Raw genomic sequence first — 21,907 nt, 5'->3', positions numbered from 1 at the left:
CAGCCCCCCTGAGATTTGCCATGAGCCTGGCATTTTGACTGTCAGTTTCTCCCTTTAAGAATTAATTAGACATCTTCATGTAGAATGAAAATAGATACATATTTATCTCTATGCACAAAACTGAGACCCAAATGAATCAAAGATCTTAACATAAAACCAGCAATATTGAACCGCATAGAAAAAAGTTTTAAATATATTTTTAAACATAGCCTCAGTGGCATAGACATTGAGAGAAACAATCAATAAATGAGATCTCCAGAACTGAGAAGCTTTTTGTATAGCAAAGGATATAATCAACAGAACATAATATCAGCCTGTAGAATGGGAAGGTATCTTTATAAGAAAATTAGGAACTTAGTCCTCATAAGAACAAATAATCCAGTAAATTTATGTTATAGACCTAAACTGTAAACTCTCAACAGATGAACTTAAAATAACTGAAAGATATTTAAAATTTGCTTAAATATAACATTTTTAATCATTGGGAAAATGCAAATCAAACAATTATGAGATTTTTGTCTTATCCCTGTAAAAATGACCAAGATTAAAAATATTGTTTGATAATTTACGCTTAAAAGAATGTGGGATAAAAATAAACTGATACAGTTACCTTGAATAGTAGTATGATGAATTTTCAGAATTAGGTAACATATTATCTGAAAACTCAGCAATATCCCTTCTGGGCCTATTTATAAAAGATGTTTAGTTATATCATAAGGACATGTGTTTAACTATATACATAGCAGAATTATTTTATCATAGTCAGAATCTGAAAACAACCCATAATGTTTTATCAATAATAAATGAAACCCATAATTATTTATCAATAATAAATGAAAATCATCATGTTTTTAAATAGCCATAAATATTATAAAGAATCAAAAGGGCCATTTTGATTCAAACTCATCACAAACATTGTGAGCAGTTAAGTGTCTAATTCAGATCTAAACATGGGCCAGCTTAGAAGCTCATCTGGGCTGTTTATATGGCCCTGGCCCAGAGCCAGGGCTCCTACAGCGATAGTTCTTGAAGACAGTGTAGTCCTGTATCCATCTAAACAGATCTGGAAATTTCTTTTTTTTTCCTCTCTGGATATACTGCATAGTAAGAGATATAGAAACCAACAATCTGTAGTTTTTATAAGCACATTTTTTAAAAAGTGACTCAGCTTAACTTTTTCCAATTTTTATCCTCAGTTTTAGTTTTGTTGTTTAAGTCTCTAAAATGATACTTGATACTTTTGTTAAAATGGCATTTTCTTTTTTTTTAAAAAATTAATTTATAGAAGTTTCCACTTCTGCCCCTCCTCCCAATACCCTCCCATTCCCCCCACTCTTTACCCTGGACATAGCATCTGATGATTGAAACAGAGCATCCCTAGAAGAGAGATGCTATCAGGACTGGGAGGCCCTTGAAGACATACCTGCCAGTAGGACCTTGGAAGACCTTGGCATTGGCTATAGGGGGAGGGAGCACCCTGGACTGTCTAAGGCAGCCCTCCTCCCCCCCAGTCCTCCAGCACGGTGCTGGTGGACTCCAGGTCAGAATGAAGCCCTGCTGGAGCAAGGGAGGATGTCATATTCAGTACAGGGACTTCAGTGGGGCAAGTATTCCCCTCTCGTGGATGCTTCGGCCTCAGTCTCTACCTGCAGTAGCAGGGAGAACTAGCTGTGAGCAGAGGTGGGCAGGATTACATAGCCCAAGAGGAGTGACGAGCCAATAGCAGAGGCTCCTTGCCCGGGCAACTTAGCTGGAGCCCGTAGCGAGCTTTCCTCGGGCCTGCCTTTTCGCCCATGGTGATGGCGGAGGTGGAGGGGCCCAGCAGTCGCAACAGCAAGAGGGGCTGTCGGACTGGGTATCAGGGAGGCAGGGGTTTCTGTTTTGTCGCTCCTGTGTGAGAAAAGACACAGGGGAGGGGCAGACAGCCGTTATCAAAGTCAGAAGGAAGCCAGCCACAGTGCCAGCACCGTGCTCTGTAACAAAATGGTTTGACCCAAAGTGTGTGTGGGGGGGGGTTCTCTGGACAAGCTCTCCCAGGTGACAATATAGGGAACCTGGTCCGGGTGGCCATAATGGTCAGCCTGGAAAACTTTTTCTTTCACCTGCAAAATAGTATCTAGATTGAATGTCCCACCCTGTGGCCAGTCCATTTTAAAAGTGGGCCATTCCAGGAAGCAGACCTCTTGCCAGCATTTCTTTTGGATTTCCATAGCTGGGTCTGCAGCTTCTCCCTAAAGTTAAGAGTTAGGGTCAGAAAGTTGGTTATTTATTGCCCCATGGTACCAGATTTAGACTTGAGTACAAACAGATATACAAAAACAAAGACACAAAAAAGACATGAAAAACCAAAACCAAACTCAAAATCAGAAGCTGCACAGCACTACAGATTCAGATGGAGGTGAGCGACAAAAAGTCTTGCCTCCTGGGAACTAGAGGAGTGACCTGGTCACTCTTAGCCCCTTCGGAATTGAGCCCCCAAACAAACAGGCTCCTCTGATCCCCAGAACGTCTTCCGGGGTGGTGGGGGAGAAGTCCGAGCTCATCAGCTCCTTCTCAAGCCACCTACAGATACAGAACGACTATGTAGCCGATTTCCAAATGCTGCACAAACAAGGACAGACAAGCAAACAGAAAACATAAAATATCAGACTTCTGGCCAGCTTACCTCCTGGTGGGGTTGTTGGGGCAGGGGCAGGGGTCTCCAATATCTCGATGGGACCTCCAAATGAAAGACCCTTGAATTGGGTGTCCTCCCCTCGGAGACCCCGACGCCCAAGAACCAAGACCAGTCCACTGAATGCAAACGCAAGAGGCGCGCACAGGCGCCTGGTGGACGCTCCAGCCTTTGGGTGACTGAGTATACTGGGCTAGGTTCGGGGCTGATTATATAGGGTTGGGGCAGCAAGAAGTGAGCTTACAGAAGCAGATGCATGGTTACAGGGTTCTCATTGGTCATTTCAAATAAGGCGATGGAGCCAGGTCAGGGACAGAATACATGGAAAGCAGATAAGGCCCATTTTAGCACTGTCCCCTTCTATCTTCATGTTGGCCAAGGGCTGGCCTCCAGGTGCCTGACCACAGATATCCTGTTTTTCTCATCAGTAGGGGCCCATCTGGCCTCAGGGTGATTATGCTGGCCTGGGAACAGCTTGACCTGGTCTAGACTATAGCTGCAATGAAAACTGAGGCAGGCGGGCGGGGGTCTTTCACTAGCTCATTAATAATAATTGCAGCTACTGGGCAATGGTGGTGCACGCCTTTAATCCCAGCACAAAGGAGGCAAAGGCAGAGCATCTCTGTGAGCTCGAGGCCAACCTGGTCTACAAGAGCTAGTTCCAGGACAGGCTCCAAAGCTACAGAGAAACCCTGTCTTGATAAAACAAAACAAAAAATAATTGCAGCATATGCTCATAAAGCTTTATATGCAAATGGTATTACAGAATGACATTGAACGGCAGGAATCAAATGTTATTAAATTTCCTCAGTTCATAGGACGTAGCTCTATATTCCTGAGAGTTGAGACTGGCAGTATTCTTTGGACGGATAACCGCAACATATGCATATTCTATGTTTTCTGAATTTCCCATTGCTTTATAAAACAAACAAATGTCCTTGGAAGAGTAAATGACATAACTAGTGGCAAAGTAAATATATATATATATGTATATATATATATATATATATGTAGCATTACACCCAGTTCAACAGCTTTTTTTTTTAAATATTCACTTTGCAAAACAATTGTAAGATGTTGATTTTTATATCTTATAATATATAATACCTAAAAGGCAAGTCAGAGATGACTTTAATCTTCTCCTTATCATCAAGAATCAAGAATCTGTCTTTGGAGCTTAAAAGGTGGTATAATTGTAAAATATCTTATAAAATAAACAAGAACTCAAAATAGTGCTTCAGAATAATGCACTCTTATTTTCCATAAAGTATATAAATAAATGTTAAGTTTGGAAGCTGGAAGTAGCTGGCTACTTTATACCTTCTGACACTCTATAACTTTAAGCGAGAAAACACTGATTTAGACATTGGCATGACCTAACCTAGGGTTTATAACTATCTTTGGAGATGCCCATCATAGATCTGAACCATTTAGTCAGTAGACAAGAAAAAAAATATTTTCCATTTCTGTTGTCAATCTCTCTAGGTGATCAATAGTTTTTCTTCTAAATATATTCACTGTGTCGATGTACGTAACCCTCCCAACCACCCCCACAGATTATTTTTTACGTCTCCACTGGTCAATTCTGGAAAAAGTAAGTGAATTGCAGCTACATAGCTGACTGCTGAATGTTCTCTTTGGCCAGTGCTATTACTTTTTCACAGCTACACTAAAAAACTTCTCTTGGATCGAGTATCTTATCCTTTTGATTTTTAAATGTTCCCCTCAGAGATATGCCAGTAAATTTCTAAAAGAAATCAACCAGAGTTTCTTTCCTAGTCACACTGACATGAACTTTAATTTTTTAAAGGTCCGTTAGGCATTAGAATGTTTTTTTCATATTTAATGAGTCCCTTACTACTTCAACTCTCAGGAGAGAAAAAAGCATTTTCCAGAAAGAATTGAAATGCTACTTGAGAGAATACACATTTACTCTCTTCTCAGATGCAACTGATGTTCCTTCGATACCCTAACTTACTTTCCTAAAGTTAAAAAATGCCTTATATTTTAAATTTTTATCAAAATTAAATTCTTTTAAAATACCAGTAAGTTATAGCATTTCAAATAAAATTTAGTGTAAGAGCTTAACAAGTATACTTCACAAATATTTTTAATTAAAAATTTTTAATTACATAAGTTTTTATTGGTTTTGTCCCAAAGAAATTAAGGTATTTCAATGAATTTACACTGAAACATTAGGATGAAAACATTTCATTTTGCTGTAAGTTTTGAGTAAAGATTCATTCCCATTCTACAGTCCATGAGATTTTTTTCAGTTCAAACATTTTAATAAGATCATCCTAAAAAGCCACTACATGCAGAAGAGCTGCTTACAGAAAGTGAAAAAGAGACTTTTCTCAAAAAGACCTGTTTAGCAATTATTTTCATCTTCGATAAACGAGTAAAACATAATAAAGTATAAACGATAAGACCTACGGATGCTTTAAAGACCGCAATCTTCTTTAAAAGGCATTGTACTGTGGAGACACTGCACAAAATACATGGCAATTACAGAAAACAATGCTTTCTAGAAATCACCTACAGAAGAAGTGAAGTGGCTGTTCATTTTCTACACAGAATTTAAAGTAAACTAATTCTTGTTTCAATCAACTCATGACAAGAAGGAGCATTGTGGAGCCGCTACCACCTTATTCTGTTCCTCTGCCTTTCTAAGAGGACCAGGGGGCTCGACCCAACTTCCTGCTGCAGGAAGCTCCTCAGGGATCTGCAGAAGCCGCCGCCAGGAGTTCGGGTCTGGGCTCCAGCTCTCCACCTTTCTTCCCCTTCCTAGGCTCCAGTTGCGAGGGGAGGCAGGTGCCCCGGTGGTCGGGCGCGCAGGAACAGGCGGTGGCCCCTACTCTGTTCCTGAAAGCGGGGCACAGCAGGGGAGGATGGGGCACCCACCCATGTGAGATGGCCCGACCTCGGGCTCACGCAGCGCAGCGCTTCCCGCGCGCGTCCTCCGGCTCCGGGTGGACCGGGCGCGCAGTGGACCCGAGGTCACCGGCTCGGCGCGAGAGGGAGGCGGCCATGCGGAGGAGCCCTGCAGCCTGCGGGATCCTGCCGGTCCTCACCGGGAGAAGGAACCGTAAGTCGGCTTCGCGGCTCGGCTCTGGCCGAGTTCACGCCCTTCCGCGTCTCTTAGAGAGAGTGTGCCCGGCGTCCCTTCGGTCCCCACCCTGAACAAACACAGCAGCCTCTCTGTCCCGCGGGGTTTCTCTTGCTCACGAATTTGCAAGTCTCCGGGTTTCCGCAGCGCCTTGTCTTTCTGTCCTCTAAAGATTCGTGCCCTCCTTCATTTCCTGGAGAACCCGGAGCTCACTGCCTCCGCAGCCGGGGTTGAGATGTGAGAAGCCTCGGATTCCTCCACTCTGGGAACCTGAAGGACCGAGGAGCAGAGCGAAGAGGTTAAAGGTGCTTTGCAGGATTGTCATGGGTGGGGGGATAGGTGCAGATGGCATCGTTGGACCTTTATGTTGGTTGGTTTTGCCCTTCAAACAAAAGAATGGATGCTCCTCTGTACCCTCATTCCTGTCCCTGTTTATGGGAACTGTTCTTACATTGATGTTGGAGTCGGAGGAAATTGGAGCTGGAGCTCTGATGAAGCAGCTCCTGAAGAGGTTTTATTCCCACAAGCTCCGTTCGTATGGAAAGGCACGTTGAAAAATCTTGTATTGCAAAGACCCATTTCAGGAAAGCTTTACTTGTAGATGTGAAGAATGAATGTGCAGACGTTTGAATTTTTGGTTAGTATACTTTGGATACTGCTAATTTCTTAGTGTTTTGATTACTATTTCACTAGACCCCTCCCCATTAAATTTTAGTTTGTTTTTTTAGGCTACTTTTGCAGAACTTTCCAGAAATTAGGTTAAAATGTAATTTTAATACTGTCAGTGATGGGACAACAGCTGCCATGTGTCTTCATGTATTTACTGCTTTTCAAGGCATTGTAGAAGGCGAATGATAATCTCAAAATAGTGGTACTTTGCATGTTCTGTTATTATTCTGTAAGCTACTCTAAGGCAGGATGATAGCATTGGTTTTTTTATTTTTGGAAACTATTATTTCTTTAAGAACAGTAAGTATGTTTAGTCACCCTCCCTCCCAACATTCTTTTAGCAGTCCATTCTGTAACTTTTCACTTCCCAGGCCTTAGTATTAAGCAGGCTCAGAAGATGTAGCTCCAACCAACTGTCTTCTAGAAACACACTTTTCTTGGCGCGGAAGCCAACATTGTGCAGACTTGAGTGCATCGTTGAAGGCGTGGCTTCGGTTTTCTGTACAGTCAGCTTCGGAATGCACGGAACAATCCTTGTTTAAAAGTCCCCAGGTTTCAATCATCTTTGAGACAAAGAGGGAAAAATAGAATTACATTTTCCTATTTCATTTATTTGTTCTCTTTCTCACAGCTCTGAGAATCCCGAATTTACAAAGTGTCCTGAAGTCATGCATGCTGCCCTATAAATGGAGGGCTATACACAGGTGCATACTGTGCCCTGGAGACAGAGTTTTGTTGGCCACTCTTTCAAGCTCCTGTGGGACTCCTCACTTCTGAGAGTGTTGATTGTCTTTCCTCTTTCTTTCCTGGGTGTGTTCACTTGTGAAAGTGAAGTGCATATATTTATACAGCTTACCCGTAGGTAAAAGATCAAAGGTATTTTCCTTTCTTCTTTTTTAAATAAAGATTTATTTATTTATTATGTATACAGTGTTCTGCCCGTATATCTGCAGGCCAGAAGAGGGCAGCAGATCTCTTTACAAATGGTTGTGAACAACCATATGATTCCCATATGGTTGCTGGGAATCAAACTCAGGACCTCTGCAATTGTATACCTTCATTTGGATTTCTTTCACTGTTACTATTCTGCTACATTTCTTTAATTGCTTACCATTCTTGTCTCCATGCATAAATGTGTACGTTCAACACAAATGATTTTATTAGTCTTTTGCAGCATTCTGAGGAAGCTTCAGACATGTGTGCCTTTACCCTGAGACACTACAGTGTTTGGTTTCTAAAAACAAAGCCCTGTTATACAATCCTCATTCTACTCTTCAGGAATACATACTATGTTAATTTTTCAGACATCTTTGGCCTCAGTTTCCTCATCTTCCATGTCTGTGGCAGTTTTGTAAAGTATAAGCCTGCATTTTCTCTCATTACGCTCACCTAGAACTATGAAATATTTCCTCATGCCCCCCAGGCAAGTTATGCTTTCCTGGCAGTAATATCAAGAAAAGATGCCATGCCTTCTTAGTGAATTTCATCCAGAGCACTCAGTACTGAATCATGTCACTAACAATGAATGTAACAAGACATAACTGTGGAAAAGAACTCCAAAACTGTGCTGTTTTCTTAGTTCTTATTTCTTATCAAACCTTCACTTGTTGGCCTTGGTGTCACTGATGGTGCCTGCCTAAATCAACCACTTTAATGCTGTTTAGCGATTACTGTTTATTCCCATTTTCTCTCTGCATATACTAGATGATGTTTGATTGAAAACTGCTTCTCTTTTCTCCCTTTTTATTACCTAAAAGTAGAGATTAAATGGCTTTGACTTTATGTGAGATGTGAATTGTTACTATCTCACTTTTTGTGCTACTTCAGTTGTTCCCAGTTTAGTCATGGGGAACATATTTAAACTGTCTGCTGTACCCATTTATCATGCTCCTATCTGTGCATTTCCTTTCGGGCAGAATAAATTGTTCCTGATTTATCTTGTGCTTTGCTTTCTCTGCCCCTGAAATCAGCTGTTCCTACAAGGAGCTTGCTTTTGCTTTTTGGTTTGTAAAGACGATAGGTATTTATAACAAAGAATTGGTAGCTCATCCTCTTTGCTACTGGAGTGTGAATGCTTCACGTGGTTAGGATAGATGGTTTGTGTGTGCACACATATATTATACACTCGTATACACAACCTCCTTTTTAATTTTGTTTTACTTTGTTTCTGAGTCATTTTCCAGGCTGTCCTTAAATTTATTGTATAGCCAAGGTTGAGTTATATATATATACTTGCCTAGCAACTGCACAGCCATATGTTTAACCTCTAGCACTGTTAAGACAGGTGAACGAACCCTGAGCACAATGTGGCTCTTGCTCGCCAGGAGTTTACACATAACCAGGCAAGCAGATAAACACTGAAGTACAGTTTTAGGTGTTATGCTCATCCTATGATCAAATTATTTTTAGGGCAAGTTGCCTTTATAATGTTCAAAATCAGAACTGGGCAAGATCATGTTTGTTGTTTGAAAAAGTTAATCTGGTTATAACACAATCAGGTATGGGATCTAGAAAGAATGGAAGCTCATCCGATATATTAAAACATATTCTTATATTTATTAAATAATGAATATGTGTGTAAATGAATGTCTATTCTCAAGGACTTTGTGTTACAGTATAGACTAGATATCATCAGTATAAGACAGTATAACAGCACTGTGGCACGAATGGGCTGGACCACTCTGGCATGCTGCTGAGCTAAGCAGAGAGAAACAGAGACTGCATCCTGTCTTATAAAGTGAGCTTGAATTAAGGCTTGAGCTCAGGGCTGGTCAGATAGGGCTTGCTGCCAGGCTTCCCCACGTGACATCATTCCTCAGGAATTATGTGGTGGAAGGAGAGGACCAGCTCATGAAAGGTGTCCTTTGTCAGTGCACATAACCTCAAAATCCATCTGTGCAATCCATTCCTTGGCTTGGCTTTCAAGCATTTCAGCAGATGACATTATCGTTGTTGTACTAATTGAAGTAGGGTCTGGCTGTGTGGCCCAGGTGGACGTGGAACTTTCAACTGTATTGCCGCAGTATCTGTATTCATTAAGCTGGACATGGTAGTACACAGTTAGCTGTCAAGAAGAATGTAAACAAAATAGACAGAGTTGGTTTGGCTTTTGAATTTATAGTTTATGTTTCTTAATATGCCAGACATTTTTTTAGCATGAATTATCTAAATCATAAGGAGAAATTGTCAGAAAAGTGCTTAGGAGCACCATGTGTTTTCAGTTGTTATACAAGAGGGTTGCCAATGAAGGCATTAAAGCAGGTTGATTTTCCCTTTATAGGAAACCTGGAACATGAAACCACTCCATCCTTGGTGCTTTCTGTGTATCTGCTATGGTTCAAATGTTGTCACAGTGCACCTATTTGGAAGGACACAGCTGCTACAGATGGACGCCTGAAGAGTATGCTTGGTTTATCTGCCATGTTCATTTGTTTGCCTGACCTGCTGGTGTTTCCATGGACTTGAAGTTGAGATAAGTGTATTTATTACATTTCATGATGAAATGATCTCCAGCCACGTAAACCAAATCCTTGTGATGTCAAAAAATCTGGATAAAAATAGAAAATTCCGTTAAGTCTCCATGAGCCAGCACTCACATATCCAGATGCTGGCAATCATGCAGTTAAATCTTGCCAATGTTTTGCCTGCATTTTCTTTTGTATTATCCATATGTTTGATGTCCTCTTCCCATATCTTCAGTGAACAGCAAAATACTTTCCCAGCATCTAAAAAATGTAAACTATTAGAGTAGTCTCTGTAACTATTTTTATATTAGTTAAGGGGTGGGTTGTCATGACAGTGAATCTGATTATTCTGTGCCCATTAACTTGTGACCTTTGTTTGGTGATATAGATTGGAGGCATTTAACACCTAATAAAATAAATTAGCTAAAATGAAATTGATTTGGAGCCTGTAATTAAATTCAGACGTAAAAATAAGATCATCATAATGCCACATTAGTTAAAGAGAAGACAAAATGGCAGCGAATTTATACCCACAAAGGGACATTTAACATTACAAAAGAAACTTCTATTATTAAGCTACTATGTATGTGTTATATGACATACATTCTGATGGCTTCTTGGAAGGTAATTAAAACTGAAAAAGGAAAATTGTTCACTGAAGTCCTCTGCTGAATGTTTCATATAAACTGTAAAAGAAATCCAGATGTTTTTCTAATACAAACATCCCTGAGTACCCAGTGATAGAGAAAAGTGGATAAAGGAAAACAGGGCTTGTGGAAAATGACCAGACTGAGATCAAATAAGGTTTGTTCAGGAGCTCCCACATGAGAATCAAAAGGCAGATTACCAAAACAACTGACAGCTAATTCATCATGAAGAGCTTTAGATTGAAAGGCTGTACAAGAACAATCAAGCTGCTATTTAGGGTTTGCTAAACAAAAAAACCTGGTGAGGTTACTGTTTCCTAATAAAATTAAAAGAAACCTCAACCATGTTTTTTTAGGTTTTCTAGAGACAGATACAGGAGGAGAAGTGAAGAAGGCTTTGAATGGCGCTAGGCAGATGAAAATCATGATGGAAAGGAGAGAGACAGAGCACGCACAACTGATGAAAACCTTGAAGAAATGTAAAGAAGAAAAGCAGGTACCATCACTGAAAACTACTGTTCTTAAGCATGTCCGGCTATGACAATTGCAGCAATAAATATGTGCAGTTAATGAGTGACTTCCTTCCCGATGACGTATTTCTGGAGAGCAGTTTAGATTGGAGAAGCCGGAGGGAGCTTTACATTTTCTTGTCTAATCATCTTCTACAGGACCTTGAACACAATGATTTAGGGATTGATACCTAGTTAAGAAGACTGCTTTCTCAAAATTCTTCACTTTTAGTATCATTTAAACTAATAAGTCAAAAGTATTTGGAGAGTTTTTGGCTAGATCAAGGATTTCTAGTCCCTATCACTAATAATAAACAAATAATTAGACACCATTCCTAAATATATATAGGGGGATGATGGTTACAAATTCCATATTTCTTTTCCTTTTTAATGTTTATTTACTTTCTTATTTTGAATCGGGGTCTCATGTAACCCAGGCTGTAACTGAGGCTGGTCTTGAACTCTCAACCTTTCCATATTCTAAGTGCTAGAATTATGTGTATCTACCATCACACCCAGTTTTGAACTCTACATTTTGAGTAGTCTCCTGGCTGTCTAAAAATATCATCGGATTCCCAAATCTGATTGGAGCACCGGTCTTACCCTGACATGTGGCAATAATGAGCTTATAATGAAGGACAGTCAGTCTGCCCTGTTTCTTGACCACTGCATTTAAATTACCAATGGGCTTTCCCCCTCTAGATTTCTTTCCCCCAAGAAACCTTTAAAGCCCCCTAGCCTTTCTTTTTTTAAGAGTTAGTTTAATTGCAGGTCAGCAAGATGGCTCAGTGGATAAAAGCACTTGCCACCAAACCTGATGGCCTGAGTTCAGTCCTTGGAACCCACCCCGTGGGAAAAGAATGGACTTTTCACAAGCTTTCCTTTAACCTCCACACGCACACCATGGCCACCTGAACCCACACGGACACGGAAATGCACATGCAAATAAATAAAGGTGAAAGAATTGAGAGTTAGTCTAGGTGCAGCTATATAAAAATGCATTAGTACCCTTGAGTCCTCTGAGAAGGTTCCTCATTATTACAATTAAAAGAAAAAGGGGCAGGAGAGATGGCTCAGAGGTTAAGAGCATTGCCTGCTTTTCCAAAGGTCCCGAGTTCAATTCCCAGCAACCACATGGTGGCTCACAACTGTCTGTGATGTGGTCTGATGCCCTCCTCTGGCCTGCAGGCATACACACAGACAGAATATTGTATATGTAATAAATAAACAAATATTTTTTCTAGGCCTTTTTTTGTTTGTTTGTTTGTTTATTAAATTATGAAAGTTTCCATTTCCGCCCCTCCTCCCACCACCCTCCCACTCACCCCCTCCCCCTCCTCCTCCCTCTTCATCCTTAAGAGCAGTCAGGGCTTCCAGCCCCATGGGAAGTCCAAGTTCCTCCCCCCTCCCTCCAGGTCCAGGAAGGTGAGTGTCCAAACAGACTGGATCCCAAAAATCCAGTATATGCAGAGGAAACAAGTCCCAGTGTCATTGTCAATGGCTTTTCAGAGAGGCTCCGGGCCAGCCACATTCAGAGAATCCGGCCACATTCAGAAAATCTGGTTGGATCACATGCTCGTTCAGTCCCAGTCCAACTGGCCTTGGCGAACTCTCATCAGACCAGTCCCCTTGTATCAGTGGGTGATCGCACCCCTCGCGGTCCTGAGTTTTTTCTTCATGTTCTTCCTCCTTCTGCTCCTCATCTGGACCATGGCGGGCTCTGTCCGGTGCTCCAATGTGGGTTTCCGTCTGTATCGCCATCCATCGTCGGATGAAGGATCTATGGTGATAAGCAAAATCTTCATCAGTATGGTTATAGGCCAAGGCCGGTTCAGGCACCCTCTCCTCTGTCCAGAGAACAATCTGGGGATCTCTCCTTGGACCTGGGATCCCATTTATAATCAAGTCTCTTGCAAACCCTAAAATGACTCCCTTAGTTGAGATACATTCTTCCCTGATCCCATATCCATCCTTCCTCCCTCCCCCTATCTCAGTCCCCCGAGTTTTCCCCATTCCTCCCCTACTCCCTTCTCTCTAACCCTCTCCCCTTCCAACAACCCTCCCACCCACCCCCCCATGCACCCGAGGTTACCTGGGACTCTTGTCTATTTCCAATCTCCAGGAGGATAAGTACATGATTTTCTTCAGGTTCACCTTCTTATTTAGCTTCTCTAGGATCTCGAATAATAGGCTCAAAGACCTTTAATTATGGCTAGAATCCACTTATGAGTGAATACATACCATATTCCTCTTTTTGGGTCTGGCTTACCTCACTCAGTAAAGCGTTTTCTATGTCCATCCATTTGCATGCAAAACTCAAGTTGTCATTGTTTTTTACCGCTGAGTAAAACTCTAGTGTATATATGTTCCACACCTTCTTTAACCATTCTTCTATTGAGGGGCATCTAGGTTGTTTCCAGGTTCTGGCTATTACAAATAGTGCTGCTATGAACATAGTTGAACAAATGCTTTTGTAGTATGATAGGGCATCTCTTGGGTATATTCCCAAGAGTGGAATTGCTGGGTCTTGAGGGAGATTGACTCCCAGTTTCCTGAGAAACCGCCACACTGATTTCCACAGTGGCTGCACAAGTTTGCATTCCCACCAACAATGGATGGGAGTTCCCCTCTCTCCACATCCTCTCCAGCATAGGCTATCATTGGTGTTTTTGACTTTAGCTAATCTGACCGGTGTAAAATGGTATCTCATAGTTGTTTTGATTTGCATTTCCCTGATCGCTAAGGATGTTGAGCATGACCTTAAGTGTCTTTTGGCCATTCGGAGTTCTTCTGTTGAGAATTCTCTGTTCAGATCAGCACCCCATTTTTTAATTGAGTTAATTAGATAAACAAATATTTTTTAAAAAGAAAAGTAAACAGAGAACTAGGGGAGGCCTGGCCAATACCTATAAAATGAAGGGACCCTTCCTCAGGGTCCTCATATAGTTGGCAGATGACATGTTTGACAGCATTCTCACAGACACCAGAGTATGTTAAATAGCACACTGGCCTAGCCCATTTTATTACACTTATATTAGCATTGTCAGTGGTTGTAACAGGGGACTCTACTACTGAGCAACATCCCAGTCCCATTTTATTTTTCTATTTTTAGTTTTTGAGATGCTAGGGATAGAGTACATGCTGGGCTCTACCCCGAACCACATTCCCCAACCCAATCAAACACCTTTATGTATGGCTATAGTCCAAGTACGTATTTTTCCAGTAAACAATAAATATTATATCCAAATGTCCTTTGAAGATGTGAAAAAGTGTTCCTAAACTATTGTATTGGACTATAGACACTACATACTTTATAGTTTAATAATAGTAACAATACAACATTCAAAGCAAATATTTTCAAGAGGTTTTTTAACACTATTTTTAATGACCATAATCAACACAGAAATAAAACCTATAACAGAATAATTTGGAAAGTCTGGGTAGGTGACTTATGTCTGTAATTCCAATATTCAGAATCTGAGGCAAGAGGATTACCACAAGTTCAAGGCCAAACAGTTCCAGGTCAGTCTTGGCCACAGAAGAGGGACTCCTGTCACAAAGCAAAAATAAATTAATTCATCAATCAATAAATTAATTAATACAAAATAATTTTAGAAAATATTTTAAATGTTAATGCTGATAGTTACTTTATGTTTTTAAAGAAATGTTGAAATTTGGGAAAAATGTGTTTACATTAAATTTACCATCTTTATCTTTTTCTTTTTTAATTCCCTTTTGTGGTACTAGGATAAAATTTAGGACCTCACACATTATGACGGAGCTCTGCTCCCACCTCTGCCTTAATCATTTCTGAGTACAGTTTAGTAGTATTAATTATATTCGGAATGCTGTGCATCACTGCCAGAATTGTTCTCATTTTGCAAGAGCTGAGATCCATGCAGAAACAGCACCCTATTTCTCTTCCATCAAACCTCCCCTTTATTAAATGATTAACTAAAAAGCACAAATGGGGGCCGGAGAGACAGCTCAGTCAGCTGGTAAAGTGCCTGCTGCACAGACTTGGAGATCTGAGTTCAGAGCAGCAACACAGAAGAATGGGGGCATGTGTGACCGAAACCCTGAAGTATGGGGGCATGTGTGACCGAAACCCTGAAGTATGGGGGCATGTGTGACCGCAACCCTAGCGCTAGATGAAGACATCTGACATTGTGTACAGATGACGCACATACACATGCATACTTAAGAGAAATACTAATGGAGTTCCAATGCACAACTGTGTCTTTACCTAAGTTCCTACAAAGTTGGAGTTAATGAATTCCAGACAGTTTCCAGAATCTTACCATTCTTGAGCACTGTGATCGCTGGGAATCCACAAATCAGCGAGGGCAGAAGCTGCCAAGCTGACTGCAAACCTGTGTAATGGTCACTTACCAGGCAGGAAGGAGATGGCCCAGCTGGCAGCTGAAGCCCTCCCTTTTGGCAGCAATCTGAAGATGGTGAAGAAACCTAAACAGCTCCTCATGAGGACTGTGTGGAAGGCCCCATGCTAGTTCTTCCCTGGTGGACTTATGGTCTGACCATCCGGGAATAGCGACACTAAATGTCTAATACAAAACATATCATCTCTTGGAGTCCTTCAGACATCTAGGTCAACCACACTTTGATCTCTGCAGCTAGGAGAGTTGAGGTTAAAGCTGTTAGCTAACATGTTGCTCCAGCACTGATATGAATGAACCTGAGGAAGCCAGAAGACATGAGCATGTGGGACCCACTGACTGACTGTTGTTCTTATTTTCTTAAGACGCCTACTACAAGCTAAGGCTGCAATGCTAGGAAGAGAATATTCCTGTGAGGACCAAGGTTTCAGGTCCTGAAAAATCCCAGCAATTAGTAGAAATGTTATTCCTATAATTTTATTCATTACACAAAAATCAGTTGCATTAGACTCTAAGTTTGGGTACTCAAAAAGTTAACTGGAAATAACATAAAAGTCTTAAATTTGGGCAGTGGTGGCATGCCTATAATCCCAGCACTCAGGAATTAGAGGCAGACCTATCTCTGTGAGCAAACTCTGTATCAAAAAAGCAACAGAGGAAGAAACCCAGCTTCAACCTCTAGCCTCCACAATACATATGCACACATACAAACACATAAATTTACATACACCAGACACACTCACACATCCACACATGCAACACAAGTGCACACACACATGCACACAGTCTATGATAATATCCATAATTCCAGCACATAGGAGGTTGAGGCAGGAGAACCAGGGCTAGCCTGAACTACCTGTTTCAGAAAACAGACAAACAAAGGTCTGTAATAAAATGGTTTTAAAAACAAAAATTTCTCTCATCTGTTTTCCACTTGAGAGCTGCTTTGGCTCTGAAGCCTGGTATAGGCCTCATTCTCCTGAACTCCATCTCAAGCAAGAAGTTCCTGTGTGCAGTAAGGTCAGGGGTCAAATCAGGGAGGGTTACAGGACCGAACTGAGACAGTTGTCATTGCAGTTGGCTCCTTACCGACAGTACCAGGCCCTAGCTAAGTACAAACAGCACCACAAGGGGGCGCATTTGGAATACAGACAAGAAGAAAGAAGCCAATCACTGTAGTTAGTATATACTAGAATCGTGCTGTCTTACAGTGACTAAACCCATACAATGACTTAAGGAAGCTTAAATTAAAGAATTAAAATATCAGTTTTCTTAACCTTAAATCCCACTTTTCGTGTCCCAAATAGGTAAGTGATGCAGATAGAGAATTCAGAAGGTAATCACAGTGGTTCCCTGTAGGGATGATGTCTTCGCTATTGGCTCATCCACATTTAGTATAATGTTCAGCATGCAGTAATTATTCAATAAATACTTGATGAACAAATGAATGGATAATGAGATTTTCATAACCTTCAGTAAAGGCTTGTTCAGAAGACTTTATCAAACGGAAATCACTGTGACAGATCTATCAGCAGTGAGGATGGTGAAGATAAAAACTGAAGCTATTTAGAGGGTCTTAATTTCTGTAGAAACCAGGTCCTAATGTATCAAAGGATGACCTTGAACTTGCTAGGTAGCCAAGGATAACCTTAACTTCTGATCCTCCTTCTTCAACCTTCTGAGCACTGAGATTATAGGTTTGTGCCACCGTGCCTGTTTAGATGGTGCTGGGGATTAAACCCAGGGCATTGGGAATGCAAGGCAAGCACCCTATCAACCGAGCTGATCTGGCAACCCCTGGTGCTAATATACACTTAGAAAGAGGAAACCAACTAAGGTACACATAGACTCGGGAAATCGAAATGAAACCTGTGCTTTTATGTTTTAACCAGGAGGCCCTAAAACTCATGAACGAAGTGCAAGAACATTTGGAAGAAGAAGAAAAGTTATGCCAGGCATCTTCTGTGGATTCCTGGGATGGATGCCGGCCATGTCTGGAAAGTAACTGCATGAGACTTTACACAGCTTGCCAGCATGTTTGGTCCTCTGTGAAAAGTATGGTAAGAGGAAAAGGGTACTCACCATTCCAGGGGTTCTTAAGGCATCCAAGTCATCTTGAGTTGTAAATTATGTTAATTTTTAAAATGGAAATGATTGACATTGTCCTTTTATGATGTGGAATCTAACACCAGTGTTACATATCACCACCCGAGTGTGCACCCTTTATAGTTTAGAATAACCATCAGTGTTTATTCTCCTTATAAATATACTCTGTAACTCCTACAGAAGTCAGAAGCCCTGACTTTGCATTGAATTCACTGTTTGTGGGCATGTTCCAAGTAGATAGTAAACCCTTTGATGCCAAGGGTCATATTTTATGCGTCTTTCTTTGAGGGGGCTTCCAATAGCCATGTATAACTGCATTTTCGATTATAGTATTACAGCCTATTATTTCAGTCTTTTTAAATAGCTTATCCTAGAAATAATGCATTTGAAACTCTTTCTCCTTCCCTCCCTCGCTCCCTCCCTCCCTCGCTCCCTCCCTCGCTCCCTCCCTCCCTTCCTCTTTCAATTCTACATGTAGCCCAGGCTGTCCTCAAATTCAGTATGTAGCCACCACGTTTGACCCTAATTATTCCACTCCTGAAGTGCTGGGTTACAGATGTGTGCCTTAACACTTAGGTTCATTGTTCTCTCCCTGTCTCGTGATTTATGGCACAAAGTCTGTTCTGGAGATGTGTCCTAGGTTGACCTGAGTCCATTATTCCCCTACTGTAGTCTCCCACATGGTAGGACTACAGATGTGCAACACCACATCATCCTTAGGTCAGTGTGCTTTTCCTCTTCTGAGTTCCTACAGGTCTCCTTTTGCCCACCCATGTGTGACCTGCAGGACTGGCATGTTTTCTTTTTATGCCCTTTGGCTATCTTCTAGGCAGAGATATTCACAGAGGGTGGTGACCCACAGAGTGTGCTCTGCCCCAGTAAATTCTTTGATTGGCCTGGATTATCCTCCCCACTTCAGGAAGTGAGCCAGGTATGAAATGGAATGAAATTTTACTCTTTGTATTAGTGTATGAAGTAATTGTAGTATTCTTCTGGCTTGGCAGTGCCACACTCAATTACAAAAGAGATAAGGAATATGCCAAGTTAAATTGATAACATTGTGAAGCATGATTAATAAAACTCAGGGACAAATATTGGGCTTCAACCTGAAGGTTAGAAAAGCAAAGCAGCCAGTCACTGGCTCTTACATCGACCTCAGTCCAAAAATGAGGATCCTACCTCCAGGAAACCTCAGAATGAGACTGAGACTGAGAACTGTCTCCTCCCATCTTATAATACTTTCTAGCTCTGGGATTAATGGCGTGCACTGCTGCCGCCTGGTTTCTATGGCAAACTAGTGTGGCTACTGGGATTAAAGGTGTCTGTCACCACTGCCTGGTCTGTAAGAATGGCTAGTGTGGCTGTTTACTTTTCTGAGATTCAGGCCAGCTTTATTTATTAAAATACAAGTGAATACCACGACACCATTGTTGATTGCATCCGCTCCACTTTTACAGCCATGATCCTTCTCTGATTGCCAGAGTATAATGAGATGAGTGCCGGAGACAAGGTATTTGGAAGTCATTTTCATGTGTGTCGGACATGTACCTTTATGAACTTTTCTTGGGGCTTGTGTTTTGTGGTTGTTGTTTTCTGAGGTTGGGTCTTGCTATGTTACACAGGGTTGTCTCAACTCCTTGGCTTTCGTAAGGTCCCCTCCCCCTCAGTCCCTGGAGGAGCTAGAACTGTAGGCATGTGCCGCCTTGTCCAGCTCTAAAGTTTTGTTTCTATGAATGGAATCAGTAAACAAAAGCTGGCAGAGGAGAGGCAGGCAATCCACCCAGATTTCTTCCTGGGACAGGCATGGGTCCTGTACAGATTCCAGAATAGTTGTTTTCACAGTAGGAAACCCATGCTCCAGGAGTAATATTCCATAGCCTGTGACACCCAAACATTCTAGCACTGTGCTGTAAAGACAACTGTGGTCTGCCCGACTTAGAGGTCACAGAGTGTGACTGCTGTGTCTTAAAGTTTTCATTGTAAACTTTTCACTTCTTTGGTGAAATTTATCCCAAAGTTGATTGATGTTTAAGGTTATGGTGTGGGTTGATTTTAAGGCTATGGTGTGGGATTGTTTTCTTTATTCTTTCTTGGTGCATCTGTTGCTGACGAAGGCTACTGATTTTTCTGTGTTAGCTTTTATCCGAGTACTTTCCTGACTACTCTGTCACCCGCACCTCGGCTAACTTTGAACTCTTGATCCTTTGCCTCTACCTCTCTTGGGATACAGGAGAAATCCCACAGATGTAGGCTATCTTGCCTAGCTTCTAAAGTTTTTAAATTTTAATTAATTTTGACTTATCTATCAAACAAATTTCTTTATTTAATGTTCGCTCAGGTTTGCGTGCGTGTGTGGGTGAGTATTGCTCTTCGGGAGCCACCTACTTGTTTTTGTTAGTTTTTTTAATTTTAGTTTTTCTTTCATTGTGTTTTTGTTCCTTGTGTATTTGAGACAGGCTCTCGCTATGTAGCCCTGCCTGGTCTCCAATTCCAGGATCACCTGCACTGCCTGCCGAGTATTAGAATTAACCTTCCCATTGGCCTGGAACTCATCAAGAAGGCTGAGTAAGCTGGGAAAGTAAGCCCACTGACCCACTGGTCTCCACCTCCCCAGCACTGGCATTATTATATCATAGGCTACCATACTTGGTTTCTTTCAAGGGTTCTCGGGACCTTTGTTCTTCCTAGTTGTGGAGTAAGTGCTTTACAGACTTAACCATCTCCCCAGCCCTGTATGGTGAAATTCCCATAGTGTTTACACGTGATTTTTGTATTCCCCTCAGAGCTGGGTCAGAGAGACCTGCCCCCAGAGATGTTACCTGAGCCAAATGGAGGAATGTGCGAGGAATTTAACCACAATTTATCCGGATGTATGAAATTTCACAAAAGATTCCAAAAATGTCATAATTACCTATCTGAAGGTAAATAATTACTGTTTTATCATGTCTTTTATGTGTGTGCATTGCTGTGTTCATGTGTGTGGGCACATGAGCACACATAAGCCTGTGCACTCAGAGATCAAATAACACCTTAGGTTATAACACAGCTTCCATCCATTGTTCCATTTTATTTGAGACATGGTTTCTCACTAACGTGGAACTCTCCAAATAGCCTGGACTGGCCAGCTAGTGAGCTGTAGGTATGTACCTGTCTTATCCTTCCCAATGTGGGAATTACAGGCACACCTCCATGTCTGACAGTTTCAAATGGGATTCGTGAGATTTGACTCAGGCCTTCACGCTTGCCTAGCAAGCACTTTACCAATTGAGCAGCTCCCAGCTCTGGTTTTGCACGCTTGGTTCTAACTACAGGTGTTCCTGATAAAGGTTTACAAGTAATTACTCAGCCAGTGTATGCAAACTAATCCTTTTATTTTCATCAATTCCATCCACTGTGGATACTTTGGGATTATGATTAAAGATTAAAGAAACACAACATTTACAGACGAGAAAAATAATAAGCAAATTAGGTCAACTCCTTTTGCTACGAAGAAAAGGGAAATCCCCTGATGGAGGAAAACTCATAGAAGTGAGAGGTAATGTGTAGATAGCCAGACTCTAGCTTTTCCTTTCTCGTCCCCAGGATCTCACATTAATATCATAAAGTAAAACACAACCCAACTTTTAAAAGTTCTGCAGTCTTTAAAAACTCCATGTCCTTTTAAAATTTCAAAGTCTCTGAACTGTGGGCTTGATTTTAAAAAGTTGAGTACGTCCTTGTTCTGAAAGGGAAGAACAAAGGAGTAAGGAACATCAGGGCAATGCAAAACGAGAGTCCAGCAGCGTGAATCCAAATCCCAAGACTCACACACTCTTCTGACTGCAGAAGATCTATGGGCAGCGCACATAATTCATGTTGTAGCCTTAGGTGGGCTCCACTCCACACACACACACACACACACGCACACACACACACACTGCTGTCCACACATAATTCATGTTGTAGCCTTAGGTGGGCTCCACTCCACACACACACACACACACACACACACACACACACACTGTCCACACATAATTCATGTTGTAGCCTTAGGTGGGCTCCACTCCACACACACACACACACACACACACACTGCTGTCCACACATAATTCATGTTGTAGCCTTAGGTGGGCTCCACTCCACACACACACACACACACACACACACACACACACACACACACACACACACTGTCCACACATAATTCATGTTGTAGCCTTAGGTGGGCTCCACTCCACACACACTGCTGTCCTTGCCAAATGTCTCATGGTCCTGGTATCTCTAATAACTCAGGGGTTTACATTGTAAATGAGGTTGAACCTTTACCAGTGCCTTCTTCCAGCCTCTGTACAG

General features: G+C 41.5%; 2 protein-coding genes across 2 annotated transcripts in view; both read left to right on the top strand.

Moving 5' to 3' along the window:
• The first annotated feature begins 9,695 nt into the window (after positions 1 to 9,695).
• Clul1 (clusterin like 1) lies at positions 9,696 to 21,362 on the top strand. Its single transcript, XM_087902230.1, has 6 exons — positions 9,696 to 9,861; positions 10,920 to 11,059; positions 17,362 to 17,591; positions 20,264 to 20,270; positions 20,328 to 20,496; positions 21,280 to 21,362. Exons 1-6 carry the CDS (start codon positions 9,696 to 9,698, stop codon positions 21,360 to 21,362), a joined length of 795 nt encoding a protein of 264 aa, XP_087758356.1.
• The window catches only part of LOC125399962 (kinetochore protein NDC80 homolog), a 53,563-nt gene continuing 52,134 nt past the window's right edge, over positions 20,479 to 21,907 (top strand). Inside the window, exon 1 of the mRNA XM_087902468.1 lies at positions 20,479 to 20,496. The gene's annotated coding sequence lies outside the window, so the exon portion shown is untranslated. The remainder of the gene's footprint in view (positions 20,497 to 21,907) is intronic.

The sequence above is a fragment of the Myodes glareolus genome, chromosome 27, assembly GCF_982192425.1.
Source record: "Myodes glareolus chromosome 27, mMyoGla1.1, whole genome shotgun sequence".
NCBI lineage: Eukaryota > Metazoa > Chordata > Mammalia > Rodentia > Cricetidae > Myodes > Myodes glareolus.
Note: the sequence above shows the minus strand (reverse complement) of the source record. Positions and strands in the feature narration are given on the sequence as shown.